The 20,844-nt window shown below is 38.5% G+C and overlaps 1 protein-coding gene across 3 annotated transcripts in view; it reads left to right on the top strand.

The window, feature by feature from the left end:
* LOC106946942 (calsyntenin-2-like) overlaps positions 1-20,844 on the top strand; it is a 132,125-nt gene that overhangs the window by 98,304 nt on the left and 12,977 nt on the right. For all 3 annotated transcript variants that reach the window (XM_015031645.1, XM_015031644.1, XM_015031642.1), the window contains exons 3-5: positions 14,370-14,565; positions 16,840-16,951; positions 17,221-17,317. In XM_015031645.1, the coding sequence (XP_014887131.1) occupies positions 14,370-14,565; positions 16,840-16,951; positions 17,221-17,317 (405 nt within the window). The remainder of the gene's footprint in view (positions 1-14,369; positions 14,566-16,839; positions 16,952-17,220; positions 17,318-20,844) is intronic.

Below are 20,844 nucleotides of genomic sequence, written 5' to 3'. Positions count from 1 at the left end.
GCTTTGCATGCAAACATTCATTTTTACATAATCACTGACTTCATGCTGAACTGACTCAAGTTCATTTTATATTTTCAAATAGATGCATTTGTTACGACAATATTGGATTTTGAAGCAAGAAACATGTAGACAATCGGCTAAACCAGAGAGATAACATGCTGAGTAAGACCCATAATTTTCCACATGATCAAAAACAGGAAAAAAAAAACAAAAACTGAATCCACTTTAAAATGTGGAATGTTGTAGAATTTCTTAATCTGTGGATGGGACATAATTGTGCATTTTTGGTCCTTTTACAGTGTTGTGCAACTTTTAAAAAAACTATCAAAGACTTTGATGGTCACCGCAGCTCCCAGTCTACCTGCTGGATGCGACTCACTCAGCCAACTCTCATTTCTGCTTCAAACAAACAAGCGACCGAAGCGTAAAGGAAAATTCTCCTTTTTTCTTTAAGGCAGAAGAACAACCGATTCTGTAAGATGTTTATTTCAGAAAAAAATAAATGACCAATGAAGTGCTACTGCAGCAAAGAAACAAATTGCTCTAGTTACACACAAAATATGTTGGTTAAAAAAAGAAAATTGTTTACTCTGATTCTGAGCATGATATCCCTCTGCTGCCTTGATTTTAAATATTAATCAGTCACTTTCATTTTCAACAGAAGAAACCTTATTGCTTATTGTAAAAAAAAAAAAAAAAACAAGCAACACAATCTTTCATTCTTTTTATTTTTACTGCACCGGAGTAAAGGTTAGATTTTTATTTTTTCTTTAAAGACAGTACGTCTCTACGAAAATGAAGCGCATTTATGTATTTATGTGCGTCTCAGACAGATATGAGGGTTTTGATGTGCTTCAGAAATGCTGTTGGTTTTGCAGCTTCTCAGTCTCTCACTGAAATTTATGCTTGCAAATTTGTTTAAATAAATAGAGCCGTTCCCCCGAAAACAAATAGACGGTTTTAAATTTACTCTAGCCGAGGAGTCGACAAATGATCAAACATGACAGCGACGCATGCTTGAGCTATTGCTTGCTGTCTGTTATGATGAACATAACTAGCATGCAGAGATCAATGAGTGATGACAAATTAGGTTATCTTAACTCCCACAGAATATCAAACATGTACTCCTCTTTATGTTGGGAGAAATTCTGGTGAATTCTGCACGCAGTCTGAGCCTGCGGTCCAACACCCTGCTGGCCTATCAGACAGCTGACGTCTGTCATTTTAATAATTCTGCATTAGTATGCAAAAGCTCTCCTGGGGAACTCAATTTCCACCTGTCACATTTCATATATGTTGTGCTTGCTTTAACTCATGCGAAAGTTTAACCTCAAACACTTAATCTGAACATCATTTCAATTCATTTCATTCTGAAAGAAAGACGTGAAAGAGAGTAATGCAAGCTTAACAGGATAAGAACGCTACGTGCCGGGATTTGTGTGACGCAGACCGTTTATGGCTTTGCAACAAACTTGTCTTGTTTGCGTAACAAGTCAAGTTTTTATTGCAAAGAATAAATCTACCCACAGCTACAGTGCCAAACAAAAATATCCATGTCCTTTGGACTTTTCCGCATTTTGTTAAAATCAGTGTATGGTGGCGTGGAAAAGTGTTTGCTCCCGTCCCGATTTCACTTTTTCTAGCATATTTGTCACACTTGTGTGTTTCAGAACGTCAAACCAGTTTAAATATTAGTCAAAGCCACACAAGTAAATATGACGTACAGGTTTTAAATGAAGGTGTTTATTATTTAGGGAGGGGAAAAAAAAAAACCTACATAACCCATTAAAACATAACAGTGGCTTAGCACACCTGAGTGAAACATGGCGGTGGTAGTGCTATGACCAGCAACTGTTGACAAAATGTAAAGAGAAATCAAAAAATAAAAGCGTGACAGGTGTGAGCGTTTCTGAGAGCCGCTGTAGGTTACCTGGTTTGTGTTCAGTACTCTTCTCAAAGACGAAGGAAAACTGAAAACTACATTTTATTTCTAGACGGCCTGCTCTGAACCCCACAGGCTTATTTTACCTGCATAAAGTCGGGACCTAACTGCGTCTGATAGTTGATGAATGTCGTATCAAGCAAGTCAGGCGGATCCTGATTTCAAACTGCAGCTGAAAGAGTTATTAATAATGGGCTTTTCCAAATATACAAAAGGAAATTAATTGCTCACCAATATCTTAGTCACACAAGGATAAGGACTTACTATCTGCTTGCTTAAAGAGTCACTTTGTATGCTTCACTTTTTGGTTATACGTATCTAGGGCATCATCCACCTTTGCAGGTAGGAGATGCAGTGTGCGAGCCGCTCCATTTGATCTTCCTCTCGTTAACATTTTCTGTAGTGTAGATGCACATACAGCTCTGATGCTGGGCATTCTGCACATTTTCACTTGGTAGAAGGAGGCTGAAATGCTTTTTGTTGGAAAAACTGCATGAACCAGTCTAAAGTGCTTTTTACAAAGTACCTAAAACTGCAAGTGATGCTTCTATGAAGCTGCTTTTATGTGCAAAGTGGTTTTCCTCCATGCATTTACAGCGCAGGTAACTTAGACTGAATCCTGATTGTTTTTATGCTTGGACTTCTACTAAGTTAAGATCACCTGTCAGAATATGACTGGTTTTAAGTGCTTCTTTTTTTTTTGTATTAGTATTATTATTTTTGCTGTCACTTAAACATTGCGATTGTCAATTTAGTAGAGCAACTTACTAAATAGAAGCTATTTTGCTGTCATGCTGTATGATCAGGTGAAACCAGCACTTTTCCCCACTGACTTTCATATCAAGCTATTTTTCACACATTAAGCTGAGATCCACAGGAAAATTTTCAGACAATTTGATCCAGACCTTTCATGCAGTATCTGTCCATATTTTGACTTCCCAGCAGATTTTTTTTCCTGTTGAAGCTTCACTTTCACAGCTGGAAATATGAGGACTGGGTGGCAGGGGAGCATTTAACCTTGAGTTACCAGGAGGCAGAACATAATTCAGTGTAGTTTGATGTGAAACTTTTTATTCCGCCTGTCAGCAGTGGTGGATGAGGGCAGTCAGTAATGTTTCTGGAATTGTATACACAATATCAACAAGTAAGTGGAAAGTGTCATTTAAGTGGCAGCTGAAGGTGTGAAGCAATAATTCGCACATTTACTGGCAGAAGATTATCCAGCTATTTTGGTTGTTGTGCCTAAATGGACATTTAGTTGTTTAGATTTTAGCTTTTTTTTTTTTAAGCAGTGTTTTTGTTGCGATGTGAAGCATGTGACGGAAAACCTAACGTGTGCATTCATCTGTCAGACTGTAGGTATTCTGCAGACCACTAGGCCATGTCCTCCTCTTTTCTGTACGCCACTAACTTGACGGAGGTCGCGGTTGGAGAAAAAGTGACATTTACAGGTCGGAGGCTTTTGGAGGCTGAAAGTGTGTGATTTGTTTTAGAGCTATGGCAGCCAGTGGTCCAGTAAAAAATGTTTGACATATGTGGAAGAGATGAAAAATACTACTGAGAAATACAACTTTTCTATGTGGAAACAGGTCATTTATCCAAAGATGACATAAACCATTATAGTTAAAAGAATAGATCTGCTTTTCATTGTCATATACCCTGCATATTTACACTTATCTCTCAGAATTATTAAACAGATTAATATTTTTTACCTAGATGATAAGACCAATCTAAAGCGCCTTCGGTCACACTCTGCTTTTGTTCCATATCTGCTACAATTAGCGATGGCGATCTAAAAGGCCGAGTCTGAATAAGATCAGTTTCATCAAAACACACACTGCTGTGATAAGTGCTGATTTACCGTGTAATCACCTTTTTAGATATTTCCAACTGGTTGTTTAAGAAATTAAAAATCCCACTTATTCCCAGAGGCCTTGCTTTGGTCAAACATGTAGAAAATACCTCCACAAGAAGATGGATAGAAGACATCTAGAAAAAATATCCAAATTCCAAGTCCCTTTTTCAGTGCAGTTTAAAAGTCACTCCACTCAGACATGTAGGATATTTTCCCGAATGGCTGCCATTTTCTCCCCAACAGTGAGATCCAGTCAGCCTTTAGATTAAAGCTGGTAAATTAACAGTTTTGTCTTTCGCTTATTTGTTTTTTCACCATAACAAAATGGTTGTGTTTGCATCATTACAGATGTTAGTTTGGTATTTTATTTAGTCTTTAAAGTCATTGTGCTCACACACTTTTAACCCTCCTGTTGTGTTGTGGGACGAATTGACCCATTTATTCAGGTTAAAACGTGACAATTAAGGTGTCATTACTTGCAAAATAATGCAAAATTGGCACTTTTGATGGACTTTTAATGCAACTTTGCATTGAAAGTGTCATTATTTACTGAATGACACTTCATGACAACAGTCAGACATTCATAAAGACTCCTTCATCTTCATGAAAAGATGTTTATATCAGTGTCATGCCAGTCTTTGATCTCCATCAAATAAAGTAATACCAATTTTTTTTCTTTCCTAAAAGGTTTAATCAGCATAATAAATTGAAATGTTTCATTTCACATATTTTCAAATGCTGCCTGTGCATGTCAGATAAAATAGTCTGCAGAAAACATAACAGACAGCACCAATATCCTCTGTGATGACAGAGAGAGACATCACGTCAGTTTTTCCATGAATATTTCATGTTTTTCTTGTGCGTGTGTGTGTGTGTGTGTGCGTGCGTGTGTGTGTGTGAGGCTCTTCCCTGCTGAGCAGATCTCCACTGGTGAGCTTGGTCAGCAATCTGCAGCTCTCACACCTCACTGCAAAGAAGCTGCTGTTCCCGCCATTCTTTGCCTGACGATCAACCAACGTGGTTCAAGCTATTGCTGGATTGCTACCAAATGCAAAATCATTCGAGCCATTACGTCCCTGACAGATCTTCTCCCTGGAAAAACTCTCCTGCTCTGCAGTCGTCTTGCGCAGCTCCATTTATCTCTGTTGTTGCCCGCCTGGCTGCCTGCTCTCCAGCTCCCTGTTCTGCCCCACCCAGAAATCTCACACAAGCTCCCACCACGTGGGTCATTTAACTATGCCCCCCAAGCCTCAGAGTAAAACCCACCACCAGAGTCACTACACTAAGAAAATGAGCTGTTCTTTCCTTCTCGTCTCCTCCTTGAGAGGAAAACCTGCATCATCCATTGTATATTCTCATGTTGTAAATAGACCACTCACCGGTGCAATCTTTGATTCTGAATGATTTCGGCACGTGGGTCAGGTCCTGCTCATCGCAGTACAGAAAACATGTTTCTAATTTGTTGCATTTTATAGGGTAGAAGTTGAAGTAGCTGGATAACATGCAAATTTATTTTCATCATCCTGGAAGTAAAAGGATGAATTATCAGTCTGTGGACAGAAAGGCAGGGATATATGTTGTTTCCACAATGTCTGGAGACTACAGCCCGAGGCCCTAATGTCACAGTGGATAATAAGCCAGCAGCACGAAGAGATTGATACCCATTTGGTAAAATAAACATGCGGGAGCATGTGCAGGCTGTGTATTGTGAGTTTACTCTTGAGAGCCTGTTGGAGGAGCTGCAGAGAAGAATTTGATATATTTAATTTGAGCCTGAACAGAGGAGAAGTTTATGTTCATCTATCAACATCACTCTACAGATGAAGCAAAATGTCAAGTAAAACCATTACATTATAAATGGTAGGTCAGTCAATTCCATGTTGCTGGATAGAAAATTGCTTTCTGACAATTTTATATAATTAAATAAACAGACATTCTTGTTTTTTTGTGACAAGCAAACATAACAGGTGGCTTAAGCTCACCTGAAGGTGTGTTACAACTCATCACCAATCTGCTCCCACTGCCAGGATGTTGTCTTTCAGACCTGCTACGATTTTGCGGCTGGTATTGTAATCGCCAGGATTTCAAAAGCTAACGACCGTCCATCACTGTTCTGAGGGATTATTTGGTGCGACTCGCACCAAATGTCTTACGACTTCAACTCTTTACAGCTGCATCAAATATGGAGACGAGAACAAGAGTCCAGTTGTATTCTGTCACTCGCCTCTGTCAGTGTGGCTAAAACACAGAAATCGGAGGAAAGATTAAAGATCTGAACCCGGTTTTGTTTATAACAATGAACACAAATAGTCTGAGACTTTGGGAAGCACTTTTTACGTCTCGAGGAAAAACTCTACATTTTTAGCTGCGAGTGAATGTGCATTAACTAACTATCCCCCATCTTGGCCACAGGGGTATAATTTTAAGTACTTAAGCACACAAACTGCTTCTGCAAACACTTCTGAAAGAATAGGTTACTCCCAGGAGCTCAAGTAATTTCAGGTAGTATGCCACCCGTGGAACAAGTTGGGTTGTGAAACTGTGAATGGTATCGTAATGTATTGGAAGCAACTGTGAGTAACAGCAATTCTGCCGTCAAAATGTACATGAAGGATCACTGAACGGGGCCAGTGGATAGTCAGAAAGCATCAATTTTCTCCAAAGTTAGTAGCTACAAACTTTTACTGACTTTAACTTATGTGTTTCCATTGCCAAGCAGCTGCATCTAAACCTGCAAAGCACTGAATGCAGAAGTTTAAAGCAAACCACCACTGGACTCTGGAGTTGAATCAACTTTTTCTCTGGTAACTCAGTAGACTAGTCTGGGTTATTTTACATCAGGAGAGTGTAACCAGCTTGATAGCATTGTGTTAAATGTGAGTTTTGCTGCACAGGAGATTATGTGTTGTGGAACATAGTGAAATTAACTCGTGATGCAACAGTTTGACAAGTTTGCGTTCCTGAATCTGTGCGAACAGTTTAAAGAATGGCCCCTTCGGTTTCAATAAGACTGGCACCACTGTAACAAGCAAAATCCAAAAAGACATAAAACAGCAGGTTTACTTTAGAGGATGTTGGCTGATCTCCACAGAGACCTGATCTCAACCTCAGAACACATTTGAAATCAATTAGAGTGGAGAGTTGGAACATGGCCGCCTTGTCCAACATCAGGGTCTGGCCTTTCAGATGCTCTGCTGGAAGTCATTCCTAGAAGATTGAGGGAGGATGTTGAACTAGGTTGTGCCAGCTCTATAATATCAGCTTTGCATGACAGATGGGATGCAATTAATATTTTTGTGTGTGTAAAATCAAGTGACCGAGTATTTTTGACAATATCATGATTTTTTGTGTTTTTCTTTAGTAGGTTTTACTTAGGACAGTAACACTGGTGCAAAACATTTTTTGGGGATTCTGACTCTCATGTCTGCACATCAGGTCATGTGTGATCTAGTGGATCCATATATAGAAAAGAGGCAGTAGGGGTCACGATGAAAGCCGATCTATAAAGCAGGAAATGGGACAGAAAACAACTAACTAATATTAGATTCTTCTATTTTATCCAACTTAAAGTGAAACAATTGTTGAAGATTTTGTCAGAATTTGGCAAAAGCCTTAAAACTCAGCTGATGCATTGTTTGCAAATTCTCAGGAAGTCTCATACACTGGCTTTTGTTCATAGTATAATGGCAGGCGAAGCACTTCAGAACACTTTTAGTATCACTGCAGCCTGTTTTTACATTACTTGTTTTTTGAACGTTGTTTGTTTGTCGCAGTACATTGAGCGTAGTATCTTGAGTAAGCGTGCCACGTCAAAGCTGTGAACTTTCTCCGTGCAGGAAGTCACTCGGCTGTCACCCGGTGACCCGCTGAGCTCTCGAGAACAGCATCTGTGTGAGAGGAGCGCAGGAGGAGAAGGAGGAAGGTGTAGAACAGGGCGACCAGATGAGCGCGTGAGGTGTGTCGGGGAGTAAAGGAAGGGCAAGGCTGTGTGCTGAATCTGAGTGCTCGTGTTAAGGGCTAAATAATTGCTTACTGCTGCGAAACCTGCTGTGTAGGAAGGGAGAGGTGGCTTTGGGAGGAGAAGGTGAGGAGCAGAAGGAGAAGCGCGTTAATATACTCAAGAGGCTCATGGTGCTATTTTTAGCTGCATTAGTTATCTTGCACACAAATAGGCTTCTCTGATAAATCCATCTCCTCATCCCATCTAACACTTTTTTCTTCTACAGTTTCATTTTATTTTAAATTTTTAAGTCTCCTCTTCAGTCTTAAATCCACTAGTGTTATGTTCCTTATTTACCTTTTTTCAGATCTTCTCACAGAATGAGTTTCTTTGGGGCTTAAATAATATCGGCGCTTTAGTCAACTTTAAGTCACACTGCCTTGCTGCTGAGCACCTTCTGCATGCTTTTTTTTTTTTTTTTTTACATTTTTCATGCTTAGTTTCTTTTGTCATGTAATTTAGTTTTTATAATACATTTGTGACGAAACAAAAGAATTGCTGTAAACCAGTTATTGAAAATAGAGATGCATCCATCAGAGTTGTGATCCATGTATGATCTGCGTTTTAAGCCTTTCGTCTGATGGTGTGAATTTTAGCAAAGTAATTTCAAAGAACTTTAACTTTAGACGCAGACTTGATGTTTGACGGAGGAGTGGTGGTACGTTGTAAACTGTCTTTTCTGTCATATTTAGACCCAATGCATTTTTATGTTCACTTCCTAAATTTTCTGTGCATGTACATGTCACTTGTTGTAGCAAAATTAACACATCAATGTACAACAGCGCTTTGTAAATTTGACAATTGTCGTCCTACATGAAATAAGGCTATACATCTCATGGATACGACAGGACTAGACAGCTACATTTCTTCACATTTAAACCAACATAAACCATTTTGTTTATGGTAACACGACCGGCAGCCTGACGGCAGCCTCAGCAGTCACACTCCATCTCTTTGCTAATTTGTAACACTGACGGAAAATAAGCAGAAGAGTTCATCTGATGAATTACAATCTCTGTCTCAGAGGCTGCTGTTAACATTAATTTTTATCCCAGACCACCAAAGCCCCTAGCATTGAATAATTGATATGCCCCATTCCTTTTTGTGTGTGTGTGTGTTGGCTAAAAGACAACGGCAGTCCTGGCTGAAAAGACGGATTGAATGCAATCTTGCTTTAGTGTGTTTGATCTGCGTTCTTTTCTCTCGCGTGAGCTGCGAGTTTTTCAGTCTGAGGTCAAACAAAGACGTGGTGACAGTCCTCCCAAGTGCAAGTTACAGCGGCCTGCTATCTTAAAGAGCCTCTGATGAATTGCTTCAGATTCTATTTTATTTTAAACTACAATGGTTAGCTACAATGGCTGCACTGAGTAAAAAAAAAGAAAAAAATCAGGAATTATTTATATTAGGAACAAAGGTGATGGAATATTGTATGTTTTTGAAAGCAGTCACTGTAAAACTTCATTATTCTAAAACAAAGATGAAACGAGACATTTCAAGATGTCTTTGGATGGGTAAGTTAAAATAAATTTAAAAAAAGTGCTGTTGAAAGATTAGCTTCTAATATCAGCCAAGGAAAAAAATGTTTACAATTCTTTTGGTACCTTTATCTTTCTTTTCAATAAGTAGGAATTATCGGATTTTTATTTTTTATTTTTATTATTATTATTTTTCAACAGAGTTACTTGGCCATGCCTTGGATTTTCAAATGTGGCTCATCTCAAATAAAACCTGGGTCTGGAGTAAGTTAGGTGTCCAAAAGTAAGTAACCATGGCAATCTAGCCCTGTAAGGCGTTAAGCTGCATTCATGTCCCTGCAAACCCCAGGTTAAACCTCACTAAGCCTGAAATCCTTTGTGATGGTTTCGGGCCTCGGGTGATTCAAAGTTCAAAGCTTTATAAATACTTGGACTTCTCAAACCTTCACCCTGCAATCAGCCAATACGAGCTCTTCTAAGGTGCCTGAACATTAACATGACTGATGTTCACAAATTGAATATCGTGCAAGTTTGTAATCCCTTTGGGATTAATGAAGTGTTTTTGGATGGAATTGAATTAATTGGTGTGTCTTTTGTGTTATTGAGGAACTTTAAAATGAGCAAAAACAACAAAGGAGCTAATTAAACGTTAGCTTGATCATAAAAACACATGGAAAGATGAAAGCTTCCTGCGTAGTCAATCAAAACAAATCAAAGAAACGACATTTAAACCGGCCTGATGCCTTTCAAATTGATGCCATTAAAACAGAATGTCTCGGCCGCATTTTGCAAGAATATGTTTTAGGAAAAGGATTTAGAAATTTCGAGCCAACATTCACGGCTGACATCTACCAAAGTCGACACTTTCATTATCTCTCGTCGAGAAACGATATCCAGACCTATGACGGCAGTTAACTGCACGCCAGTCTTTGTCCTCATTGTGTCCTCATTATACACCTTAGAGATAGAGAAGATAAAATCAAATTACAGCCAGCAGAGGAAAAGCTCATTGAAAGGCCATGAACCCTAATTTGTTTTTATCCTCCTCCTCCCATTTGCATTTTCATTGCTCGAAGTAGCCGAAGAGCAGCTCCTTTCGACTTGTTTTCAGGTCTACTTAGTGGCTTACTGGTATTTTTCTACGTTTTGAATAAAAGGGTTACTCAGAGTGCTCTTTCATCTGCATAGAGTCTTAATAAAATCAAAGACTGCCATGTATTTTACACTATTATTATTAAAATGACACACCAACACAAAATAGTGCAATAGCACGGAGCCCCCGATGAAACATGGGGGGGAAACCTTTTCTTTTGAGTTCCCTCGCAATGTGCTTACTGCAATATTTGCTTGTCTGTTTTGTATACAGTCACAAATGTTAATTTAAAATTTCAAATCTATGCTCATTTAAAGAGCCTCAGTGAAAACATGTTTATTCTTAGCTCTTTGGTGCAAAAAAACTGATTGAAAATTGATTTATTCACTGCATGTTTATGTCCGTTTGTGTCAGGCTGAGATGGAAACGGGCATTTAAACCATTCAGACCACCAAAATAAAAGAGACACAATCAAAACTGTCAGATGACTTATTACCTTGTGATGACTCAGAAATAGTCCAAATATTTGGATGTATTTTTTTCTTTTTCCTTCTTAAGTTTCTGCTTAAATCATCGGTTTGTGGTGCATTTTTATCCTAAAGTAAAAGATAAAACTAAAGATATTTCACAATGACATACACATGAAAAACAAACTTCACGAAAACCTTAGAGTATAGCAGAAAGTATGACTGCGACCAGTAGAAAGGTTTACAGTATTCAATTATGCCGCATAAACTGAACAAAAATCCTCGATGTTCCCTAGGGGGCGCCGTACAATAATGAGATATTGAAGAAAAATGGTACTTTATTTTCAAAAATGTGAAAAGTGTGGCATGCATATGAATTTAATTCTCTTTACACTGATATTTTAAAGAAGAAAGTTTGGCAGGCCGAATGGGGCTTGTCATAGTACGTTACAAAGATCCTAAACAAAACACTGCTGAGTTTTTTTCTTTTTTTAAATATACCCTCCATTGCATTTTTAGGTCAGTCTGCAGAAACCCGTTACACACAGAGACGGCCTGTATTGCTGTGTGGATGCCGAAGTATTACGGTGGTTAATGATTCAGTAAAGAAGTGCAGTTCATTCCGGTCTTTAATTAAAGTGGAGCAGTAATGACGACAGTGAGCTGGGCAATGAGGGAGCGTGAGGGACGGGAGGCTTAAGGCCCACTGATACTCTGCATGCTTTGAAAGTTCCTTTAATCAAGGTTTACCGCTCCCTCCCACCACGTTCGCAGCCTCCAACACAAACACACAGAACCCACCGTGAGATGGGAGCTTCTTGCATCTCCTTCTCTCCACTCAGGAACAAAAACACCAGATGGATCGTCAGCACTGTTTTGATTAAGAAGAGATTTAAATTTTCTGTTTCTATTTTGAGGTCTGTCTGGGAGCTTGTGCTTTAAGCTCACTCCGGAGATCGCTTCTTATTGTTTTCACAATTGTGTTTGCAGATACTAAGAAATAAACAGATCCTGTTTGTCTGCTCTTCTTTAACCTCGGGTTCTAGTATTGAAGAGCAGCTTGTAATGCATTTTCTTTCCTAATGATGTGCAGTTGCTGTGGTGCAAGGACTTTAAATTCTCCAAAACTCTCGAATTAAAAGGGAAGCTTCCCAACCTGTTCTCTCCACGCTTCAATTTATCACACTTAATTAAGACTTATACGCCTGTGTGTATACATTAGCTGTCAAGAGTTTGTCTTCACCTTCTAATTCGGCGCGCGCCCTACGCCTTCAAGAAATAAAAGTGTGGCCCTCGGTTTTATTGGAAAGTCCTTCTTTGTTTCACCTACATGCAGATGAGTTTGATGTATCACTCGGTGCGATTCAAGACAAAGTGTGAGCAACTGGTAAACTCGACAAATTGAAATAAAATTGGAAGGAATTAAATGCTCTGTCAAGTCCTTTGTACACAGGGAATACACAAATTAGTTTTGGCTGCTTGTGACAACACGTTCGCTCATGGAGAATCATTTTCTCATTAATCGTGCTCATCCTGTCCGCTTCCATTATATTAGCAATTTTACATTTCATGAGATGCATATTTCCTGACAGCTTGACATTTCTGTGGATGGAGTTTATTGGACTCGGGCTTCCTGTGGAGCGCCATCTATTTTGGATGATTGTTGCTATTGAATTCATTTCAGCTGACTTATTTCCTGTTCTACATTAGTATTGCATGGTCAGGGGTCAAGTTCTTACTGAAAAAAAAAAACAAAAACAATATATATATATATATATATATATATATATATATATATATATATTTCGATATGTATTTACTGGAAAACATTGCATCTTTTTCTATCTGACATGCAGTGCTCTGATAAAGTATTGAACCCACTTGAACGTCTTTAATAGTCAGTAATGTTGCAGCTACAGACTTCAGTGCATTTCATTGGGGTTTTATGCGATTGATATTATTATTATTATTATTATTATTTTAGAATGATCCAGTCAAAGCTTGTAGCTACAACATGATGGGATGTTGAAAAAGTTTCAGGGGTACCAATAATTTAGCAAAAGATGCTGCAAAGGAGGCAATAATTGAAATGGACTTTTTTGTTTTCTTTTTTTTTCTCTGATGCTTCACAGCGGTGAGAAAATTCTTTGTTCCGTCTGGTAAGGCAAAGTAAAACGGCAAGTGTGTAAAGTATGCATTAGTTGGCAAAAATATCTGCCACAACAATTTACATATACATTGGGGCCATCAAATTTGTCCTCATTTCCTTTCCTCCGCTCCACACTTCTGTCATGTTCTCATATAAAAAGCAATCCAAGGAAATGCATTTCCTGCAACAGATGGAGCAGAAAATGGATTTGCATTCATCCTCAAAGTGTTAAGTAGAAACATCTTTTCCCCCCCTTTGCACCAGAATGTCAAGGTTTATGCGTAAAGGTAGCACCACTATATTAAATTCATATTATTGGGGATTTTTTTTCCACTTATGTAAGACTTGCAAGTGGAAGTGGGTTCAAGGGCTATTCTTTCCTTCCTGCTTTTTATAGCTGAGAATGTATTTTCCATACGTCTGTGTTGAACTGCATCTCTGCAATTGCTTTGCCTACTTTGCACAGACTTTAAGTGTGAAAATACATGTCGCCTCGAAGCCCTGTGTTGCCGACAGGACCATTATTTTTTTCAGAAAAACTGGATTCAAACAATTGAGTCAGCTCGTGAAAAGGCTAAGATCTCAAAACGTGACTGGCGGAAAGTTTGGAAAGGGATTTGGACGTTTAGACGCGCATCCTCTACCGCTGAAACGTTCTTTTAGTTTCTTTTCCAAAGCGCTTCTCGATATCAAAGAGTCAAAAACCTGTGCATGAAATGAACTTCTAAAGCCACGTGAGAGATATACCTTCACTCGGTGGAGTCAGCTGGTGCTCACGAAGAAAAATCCGAAGCAATATAATTCTCCACACAGCTCACCAGGAGCTGACAAAGTTTCTGTGCAGAGAAATGAAACAGAGGCTGAAATTTGAAATAATAGCTGCACTGTAAGAACAAAGCAAAAAGCCAGCTGCTGTGTTTTCTTGTTAGTTCAGATTCATTACCCACATGTTTGAATTCTCTGAGTGGTTTCAGAGCTACTGCTGGGTTTGATAATATTACTCTGGGAGGGCAATGAGTGTGTGCGTGTGTGTGGAGGGGAAGACAAAACATACAATGTTATACAAAATTATATAAAAATTCTTCTTCTATCTTCTGCCAAAGAATTTCAGCCAAAGATCAGACTTTGGCTTTGGAGGGTTTATTTTCAGCAAACACACAAAAGACACTGCCAGAGTGAGATTTTTTTGTTTTCCAAACATGACAGAAGGGTTTTACTGGTGAACAATCATTTTTAAATACTTTTTTATTTTTTAAAATTACTTCCTTAGCTGACTCAGCAACAGACATAAACCCTTGAATCATTCACTAAAACACATCAATCGCTCAATTTGTTCATTTTGTGCCACCAGGTTGAATTCATTTTTTTTTTTTTTCTTTTCTTCCCAGGGGAGATTTGCTCCTTCAAGATCTTTGGTCAGGATGCCCCTTTTGAGGCAGTGGTGTTGAATCGCACATCAGGAGAAGGAGTCCTGAGAGCCAGCAGTCATGTGGACTGTGAGAGCCAGAAGGAATACACCTTCATCATCCAGGCTTACGACTGCGGCGCCGGCCCCGGTGGAGCTAACTGGAAAAAATCTCACAAGTAAGTCCAGCGCCAGGGTTACAAATCTTTATGTAACTCTGGATGTTGGCCTTAAAAAACTCCCTTTCAACAGCAAGGAGCCTCCAGCAGCGACCTGCCACGGCTGACTGGGTGTTTGAGACAGAAAAAAAGAAAAAAAGAGAAAAGAAACACAAAGGAGGAGTACTTTCTGTGGCAGAGAAAAAGTTTATCTAGAACAGAAACGAAGCTAAACGGACAAGTCGGAGACAGTTTTCTAGTCTGGTTGGTAGACGGCACATAACGCTAGTCGCAGCAAAAGCTCAGCCGTTGTCCAGGAGAGACATAGGAGAACATGAAGTTGTTGGCAGCAGTCGCAATTAATGCCTGGACAGATGTAGCTTCTATGAAGAGGAACATAAGACAACACAAAATTAAAAGCTGAAATAATACAAAATAATGCAACACTGGCAAGCAGTAGGGGAACGTATGAACATTTCTAGTGTGTTGTTAGCTGTCAATCAGGAGAAAACTTAATCAGCGAAGAGGAATAGTTCACAGAAACAATCCATATCAATAGCTACAATATTTTACATATAAACTATCACTATCTATTTTAATTAGTACAGGAGACGGATCTAAAACTTGTTTATGCAAGAATATTTTGTGCTTATTGCCTTTCGATGAGATTTGTCTGCCTTTGCTTTTGCAGCTCAGGAATTAGACTGGCAGACAGGCAAAGTGGTGCGGACAACATCAAATCAAACTCTCTGCTCTTTGAGTCAGAGTTGGAATTATGCTAAAGTAAACTACTGCTCTGTAGTGGGGGGGAAAAAAGCAACAAGAGAGAAGGATGCGTGATGGTCTTTCTCAGGAGAAATTCAAATTAAAGAGCGCACGTATGTCTGCTTGTGTGTGTGGCTTTGCTTTGTGTCACGCTACAGAGCACAACACCTTAAATACTCCTCATTAGGCTAATGGCATTAACTGGCCAGATGTGCCTTCTTAGATGCACAGTAAAATGTTGATGGTGACGACTGCTGCTGAAGAAAACTGCATCTAATGTTGGTTCATTTGCAGACATTAGTGCAGAAACACCAGTAAAATGGCCAAATGTATTAGTTTTAGTTGAGATTTCCTTGTGTGTGCTAGAAAACACACTGAGCTGCACATTCTTGTGACTAACAAAAACGTTGCTATACAATAAATGATAAAGAACATTCTTTATCAGGAGCTCTTAAGCTTGTGAAGAGCAAATCCTCTTTGTTATATTTGCCTACATATTATACGACAGAAATATGACATTTATTTTAACTTAACTTTGTTTACATTACCATATTTTATGAGTCAATAAAATATGACTCATAAAATACACATTTTCTTTACCTGAAAATGTGGGCTGGGGTCCGGATCTGGATTCACCTGCTGTTCAATCCGGATCCAGATTGGATTCTGTACTTTGAGAATAACTTTACTTAAGGTCTTGTTTTGAAAGAAAAAATATGTTTCTTAAATACTAGGTTTTTCAGTGCCATGGTCAAATCATTAATGGTGAAAGCAAAATCTCTAATTTAATTTACTGTATAGAATCATTTCTCTAGCCTGCAGCTATGCCAAGCTGCCTATTAAATCCTTCATATTCAGCTTTCAGACTTTGGCCTTGCCCTCTCGTTTTGTCCTTTTATCGCCCTCTTGTGAAATTGGCTTTTGTTCCTGTTTTCATTGTCGGTTTGTCTCAGTGTCTACTCCGGGAACACTCCTGCAAGATCGCAGTAATCTACATAATCGTTGTGCTTCCTCTTACTCTTTTGTTCATGTCGTCCATTAATCCTCTTGAAAGCTGAATTTTATAGTTGCTCTGCATCAGTTAATCAAAGCGCAATTAGCTTTTAGATGCAAATATGATACATACATATCTATATATAGTTTAATAAGCAGACCAATGACACATAAACTTTATCCAGAGATCCAATACACATTCTCACATCCCATCAAAAGATGTGGCAACATTGAGCTGGCACGCTGTCATTTTCTTCTCAAACAAATGCGTTGACATTGCCGCTTGTGAGACCCTGAAGACTGCACACTCTCATGCTCGTGAGTCTGACGACAAATTAAACTTTGGGGCATTTCAGTCCCCACTCATGACTCAAATTTTCTTTCTGTCATCTCTTTTTCCATACCTATTTTTCTTTTATCATTGCACTCCTTTTTGCCTTTTTTTTTTTTTTTTTTTTAAATCAAACATCCATGCTTTTTTTTATGTCCATATTTTACAATGGGCTCCCTTCTTTCATCTTGTCTTCCTGAATTCAGGGCTGTGGTCCACATTCAGGTGGATGATGTCAACGAGTTCAGCCCCGTGTTTAGAGAGTCTCTTTACAAGGCGTCAGTGACTGAAGGCAAGATCTATGACAGCATCCTGCAGGTATTTATTCAGATATTGATTGTGGGGTCGTTAAACTGAATCACCAAGCAATGTCAGTTCTTTTTTTCTTGGTCATTCTTTTATATGGTGTGAAGGGGGTAGTGAATAAATCAGATCCTGTTTTTTTTTTTTTTTTTTCTTGGTGCATCTCTAGTGAGAACACTAGCCTTTAGCTAAAATGTTTTAAAACTTCCTCCATTATTATTTTTTTATGTCTCTTATTTGAGATATTACATGTTAAAGGACCGTTTGTCTGAACTTAATTTCAGGTGGAGGCTTGGGACCAGGACTGTTCACCGCAGTACAGTCAGATCTGTAACTATGAAATTGTGACTGGGGGAACCCCATTTGCCATAGACCGCAATGGTAAGTTTTTTGCATGCATGTATGGGGAAGTGAGGTATTGTATTATAAGAGGGAAAATAAACTGTTCAATATGAAGGAGACCAAGTTCAAGAAAGTAAAATTGAAAATTTTTCTTAATTTTTCTGAATTTTAAACCAGGTTTACAGTGCCCTCACAAGAAATACTCTGTGATTCAGCCCCTTTGGACTCCTCTGCAATCATAAGCATATCGTTTGGAATATATGATTAAATTGTATTACAAGCAGCAGGCTGTTTTCTCCTAACTGTGTTATTTCTGCCTCATTTAAACACAAACAGAATGGTTAATGGCTTGATGAGAGAAACGGGACATTTTCTCTTTTGTACATGTTTTCCTTGTGATCTCGCAAACCTTATGTAAACATGAAACGTCTGTGCTAAATATAGATGCGGCCAACTTTGAAAACAAATCCCTCAGCATTCTGTGGAAGCTAGCAATCAAAGATATACTATTAAAGTGGGTTCAAAATGAAAAAAGGAATTTCTCACAATTTAAAAAAGTGCAAAATATGTCGGCATTTTATCTCTCCAAAGTTGCTGAACATTTACAGAATCTACCACAAAACCAAAACTTGTTTCTTTTTTGTCATTTGCTAATTTATTTCTTCCCACCTGTCCTATTTGCTTAAATGCTTGTATTCTATTTCTGTTGGATGCACTATTTAAAGCGTATCTGTCTGTATAAAATTTCACTTTGGGATTTAGGCTGCCTCTAGCCCGGCGTGATCTGAGTGGAGTGTAAGGCAAGCTGAAGGCAGACTGCGTGTGCACGTGTGTGTGCATGCGTGTGTGTGCGTGCGTGTGTGTGTATTTGCTGTTCAGTCAGACAGAAACACAAACTTTCTCTGCAGTTACTCACCTCTCTCTGGGTGGTTCATGCTTTTATTAATATTTTTTTTTTGTCTTATTGCTTTGTGATTTTAATCTCCAAGTATTTTTTTTTCTCTGTATTTGACACCAGTCTGACTTACTCTCCTCGTTCGCTCAATGATGCTGCTTGGAGAGCAGGGTAAGCCGCAGGTTATTGGTTAGATTTCCTCTGTAGAGCCGTGGTAACTTCGTAATGTGGAAGGGAGCATAAAATAGAAAAAGTAATTGAACTGCTCTGCAGCAAATACTTAATGTTAGATGTGGAGTTCATTTTATTAACGACTAGAGAGTGAATTGAAAATGAATCAGGGATACTCTATTTCAAATAGCCATTAAAATGATAAAAAAAATAGTCCTTAAATAGCAGATTTTCTAAGTGAGGTTTTTTAAGACGTTATAAACAGGTAGTACTACACCTGCACATTACTTGAGCCTGGAAGCTAATGCTAACGGCTAGTCAGAGAAGGACTAAGAGTAAGGCAGACTTCCTTTTTATGTGAATGCGGTCTTATTCAACTTTAGACCATAGTTAAGTTTGACATAATGGTAATATAAGGAGATAGTTTTTAGGAAATGGAGGCTGTTTTAGACAGTTTGCCACTCTTGGTCTTCTTGTATGAGAATAGAGCCTCTAAAATGTTTCTTGTCACAGTAGAAAAGCAAGACCGGCTCTTCCAATGTTTTACTTTCATATTTCATGTAAAGCTCCTAGAAATACATGTTTTATTCTGAGTGCATGGTTCACACTTGTAGCACTTTATCTATAACTGATCACCAGCTTCTCTGCAAATAAGCACCTAATGTAAACATTACGACAGCCAAGACGGGGCGAACGCCTAACCCTAACCCACAACTCCAACATCCCTCGTTTCCAACACTGTCCTGCTATTAAAAAGCCCAACATGTGATAAATATCAGCAAGTCTCCATGCATGTAACTCTTGTATCTTCGTCTCAAAAGGTCGACTTCAGACAGACACATTCAGGTTCACTGTATGTATTCTAAGAAAAGAGAAAATCAAGTTGGTGGTTAACATCAGTCCACCAGCTTAAGGCCCTACACATTAAATAAAATACAATAAATGACTCTAAACAAACTGTAATCAGTTACTGTTTGTACAATTAGCTTGTTCCACCTGTTAAGTGGCAGAAACATTGTTGATATATGTTTCTATTTTATTTGGGTCTCAGACTGTCAGGGAAAGAGATTTTCCCTCTCTGACTTTGATTCCTCGCTTGTCTTCTTCTGTCATGTCAGCTTATCTTTCTTTTACATTCTGATGTTCTCTGAGCCGACTGGATCTCACTCGCTTCCTTCATTCCTCTTTACCGAAGCAGAGTGAGGGGGTTTTGTACCATCAAGCCTTTAGATTGAGACAGCAATGATATTTTCAGTGTTGCTAAAAAAAACTAAACTAAACATGTCCTGGGTTTGCAAGAAAACCAAAAAGTGATACCTGAGCTCAAGCCAAACTGGCTTCATAGAATCCCTGGAAAATAAGTAAAAGGATTAAAAATGTATAATTTTTTTTTGTTAATAAAAGCTAAAATGCATGACATGTCCTAGAAATGACTAGTTTGGATTTAGGTTAAGTTTAATGCATAATGAACTAAACAAATGGCCAGTAGTAGAGAATGCTTGTTCTTGTGCTTCTCATTTTCTTTATTTTTAGAATGTCTAAACAATTATTATTTTAATATTCATGGCAAGATCCAAGATGTATTTTGAAGCATATCTATCTAAGCAGCCATTTACTGAAGATTTTTAGTATTGGCTTCTGAAAGATTTTGCCCAAACTTAAGTCCCGCAACCTTTCTGGGAACCTCAGTCATTTGTTGGGCGCGTTTCAACAGCGGGGATTACAACCAGGCCATTTTTCTTAGATTATATCCTCTGACGCTTAAGACTCTCCACACGATCCAGAGTGACTTTAAAGGCTGTGAAATCAGACCGAAGCAGCATCAATTTCAGATTGTCTCTCAGTGATTATGGTTTGAAAGCCCCAGACTGCCACTCCAAACTGTGCGGAAATCTGTACTTGGATTGATTTTCAAATTAACTACGCCCCATCTTGACATTTTGTGCAGGAAAACCAAAGAAAAGATGAGGAGAGGTCTGATTGGGATGGCAACATCTAAAGACAGTTTATGACAGTTTCACGGCAATTAAGCTTTGAAACTGCATTAAAAATAATTTCTAGCTCAGAGGAAGTTTGTAACAATCTGCTGATCTTTAATAATTAAAGCCTGTGAGATGTGTGTCTTGTTGAAACGGTAACAACACAGACGTGCAGTAGTGCAACAACTCGGTATCTCTGAATGATCAACGATCCTGGACAGTTGTGATTTCTTTTAATCTGTACTCCAGAAAATAAACACTATAAAATAATCATGACATTAGCAGTCCACATATCTTTAAAAGGCTTTAATGAGAGCGGGACTCTCTTTTTTTCCCGTCTCCGTTGAGACTCTGATGGTGAGAGTCTGTGCTTATTTTAACTAAATATTTTCACTGAAGTTGGTGGATTTTTTTTATCAGTGCATTCAAATGCAAACTATCTGAAAAGCGGCATCAGTGGATGCTTTTTATATTACTACAAAAGTCCTAATAAGCAATAGAAAATATAAACTGGTGAGAAG

The sequence above is a fragment of the Poecilia latipinna genome, unplaced genomic scaffold (genome assembly GCF_001443285.1).
Source record: "Poecilia latipinna isolate Pla-1442-1.1 unplaced genomic scaffold, P_latipinna-1.0 Scaffold214, whole genome shotgun sequence".
NCBI classification, from domain to species: domain Eukaryota; kingdom Metazoa; phylum Chordata; class Actinopteri; order Cyprinodontiformes; family Poeciliidae; genus Poecilia; species Poecilia latipinna.
This window is presented reverse-complemented; position numbering and strand designations above follow the sequence as displayed.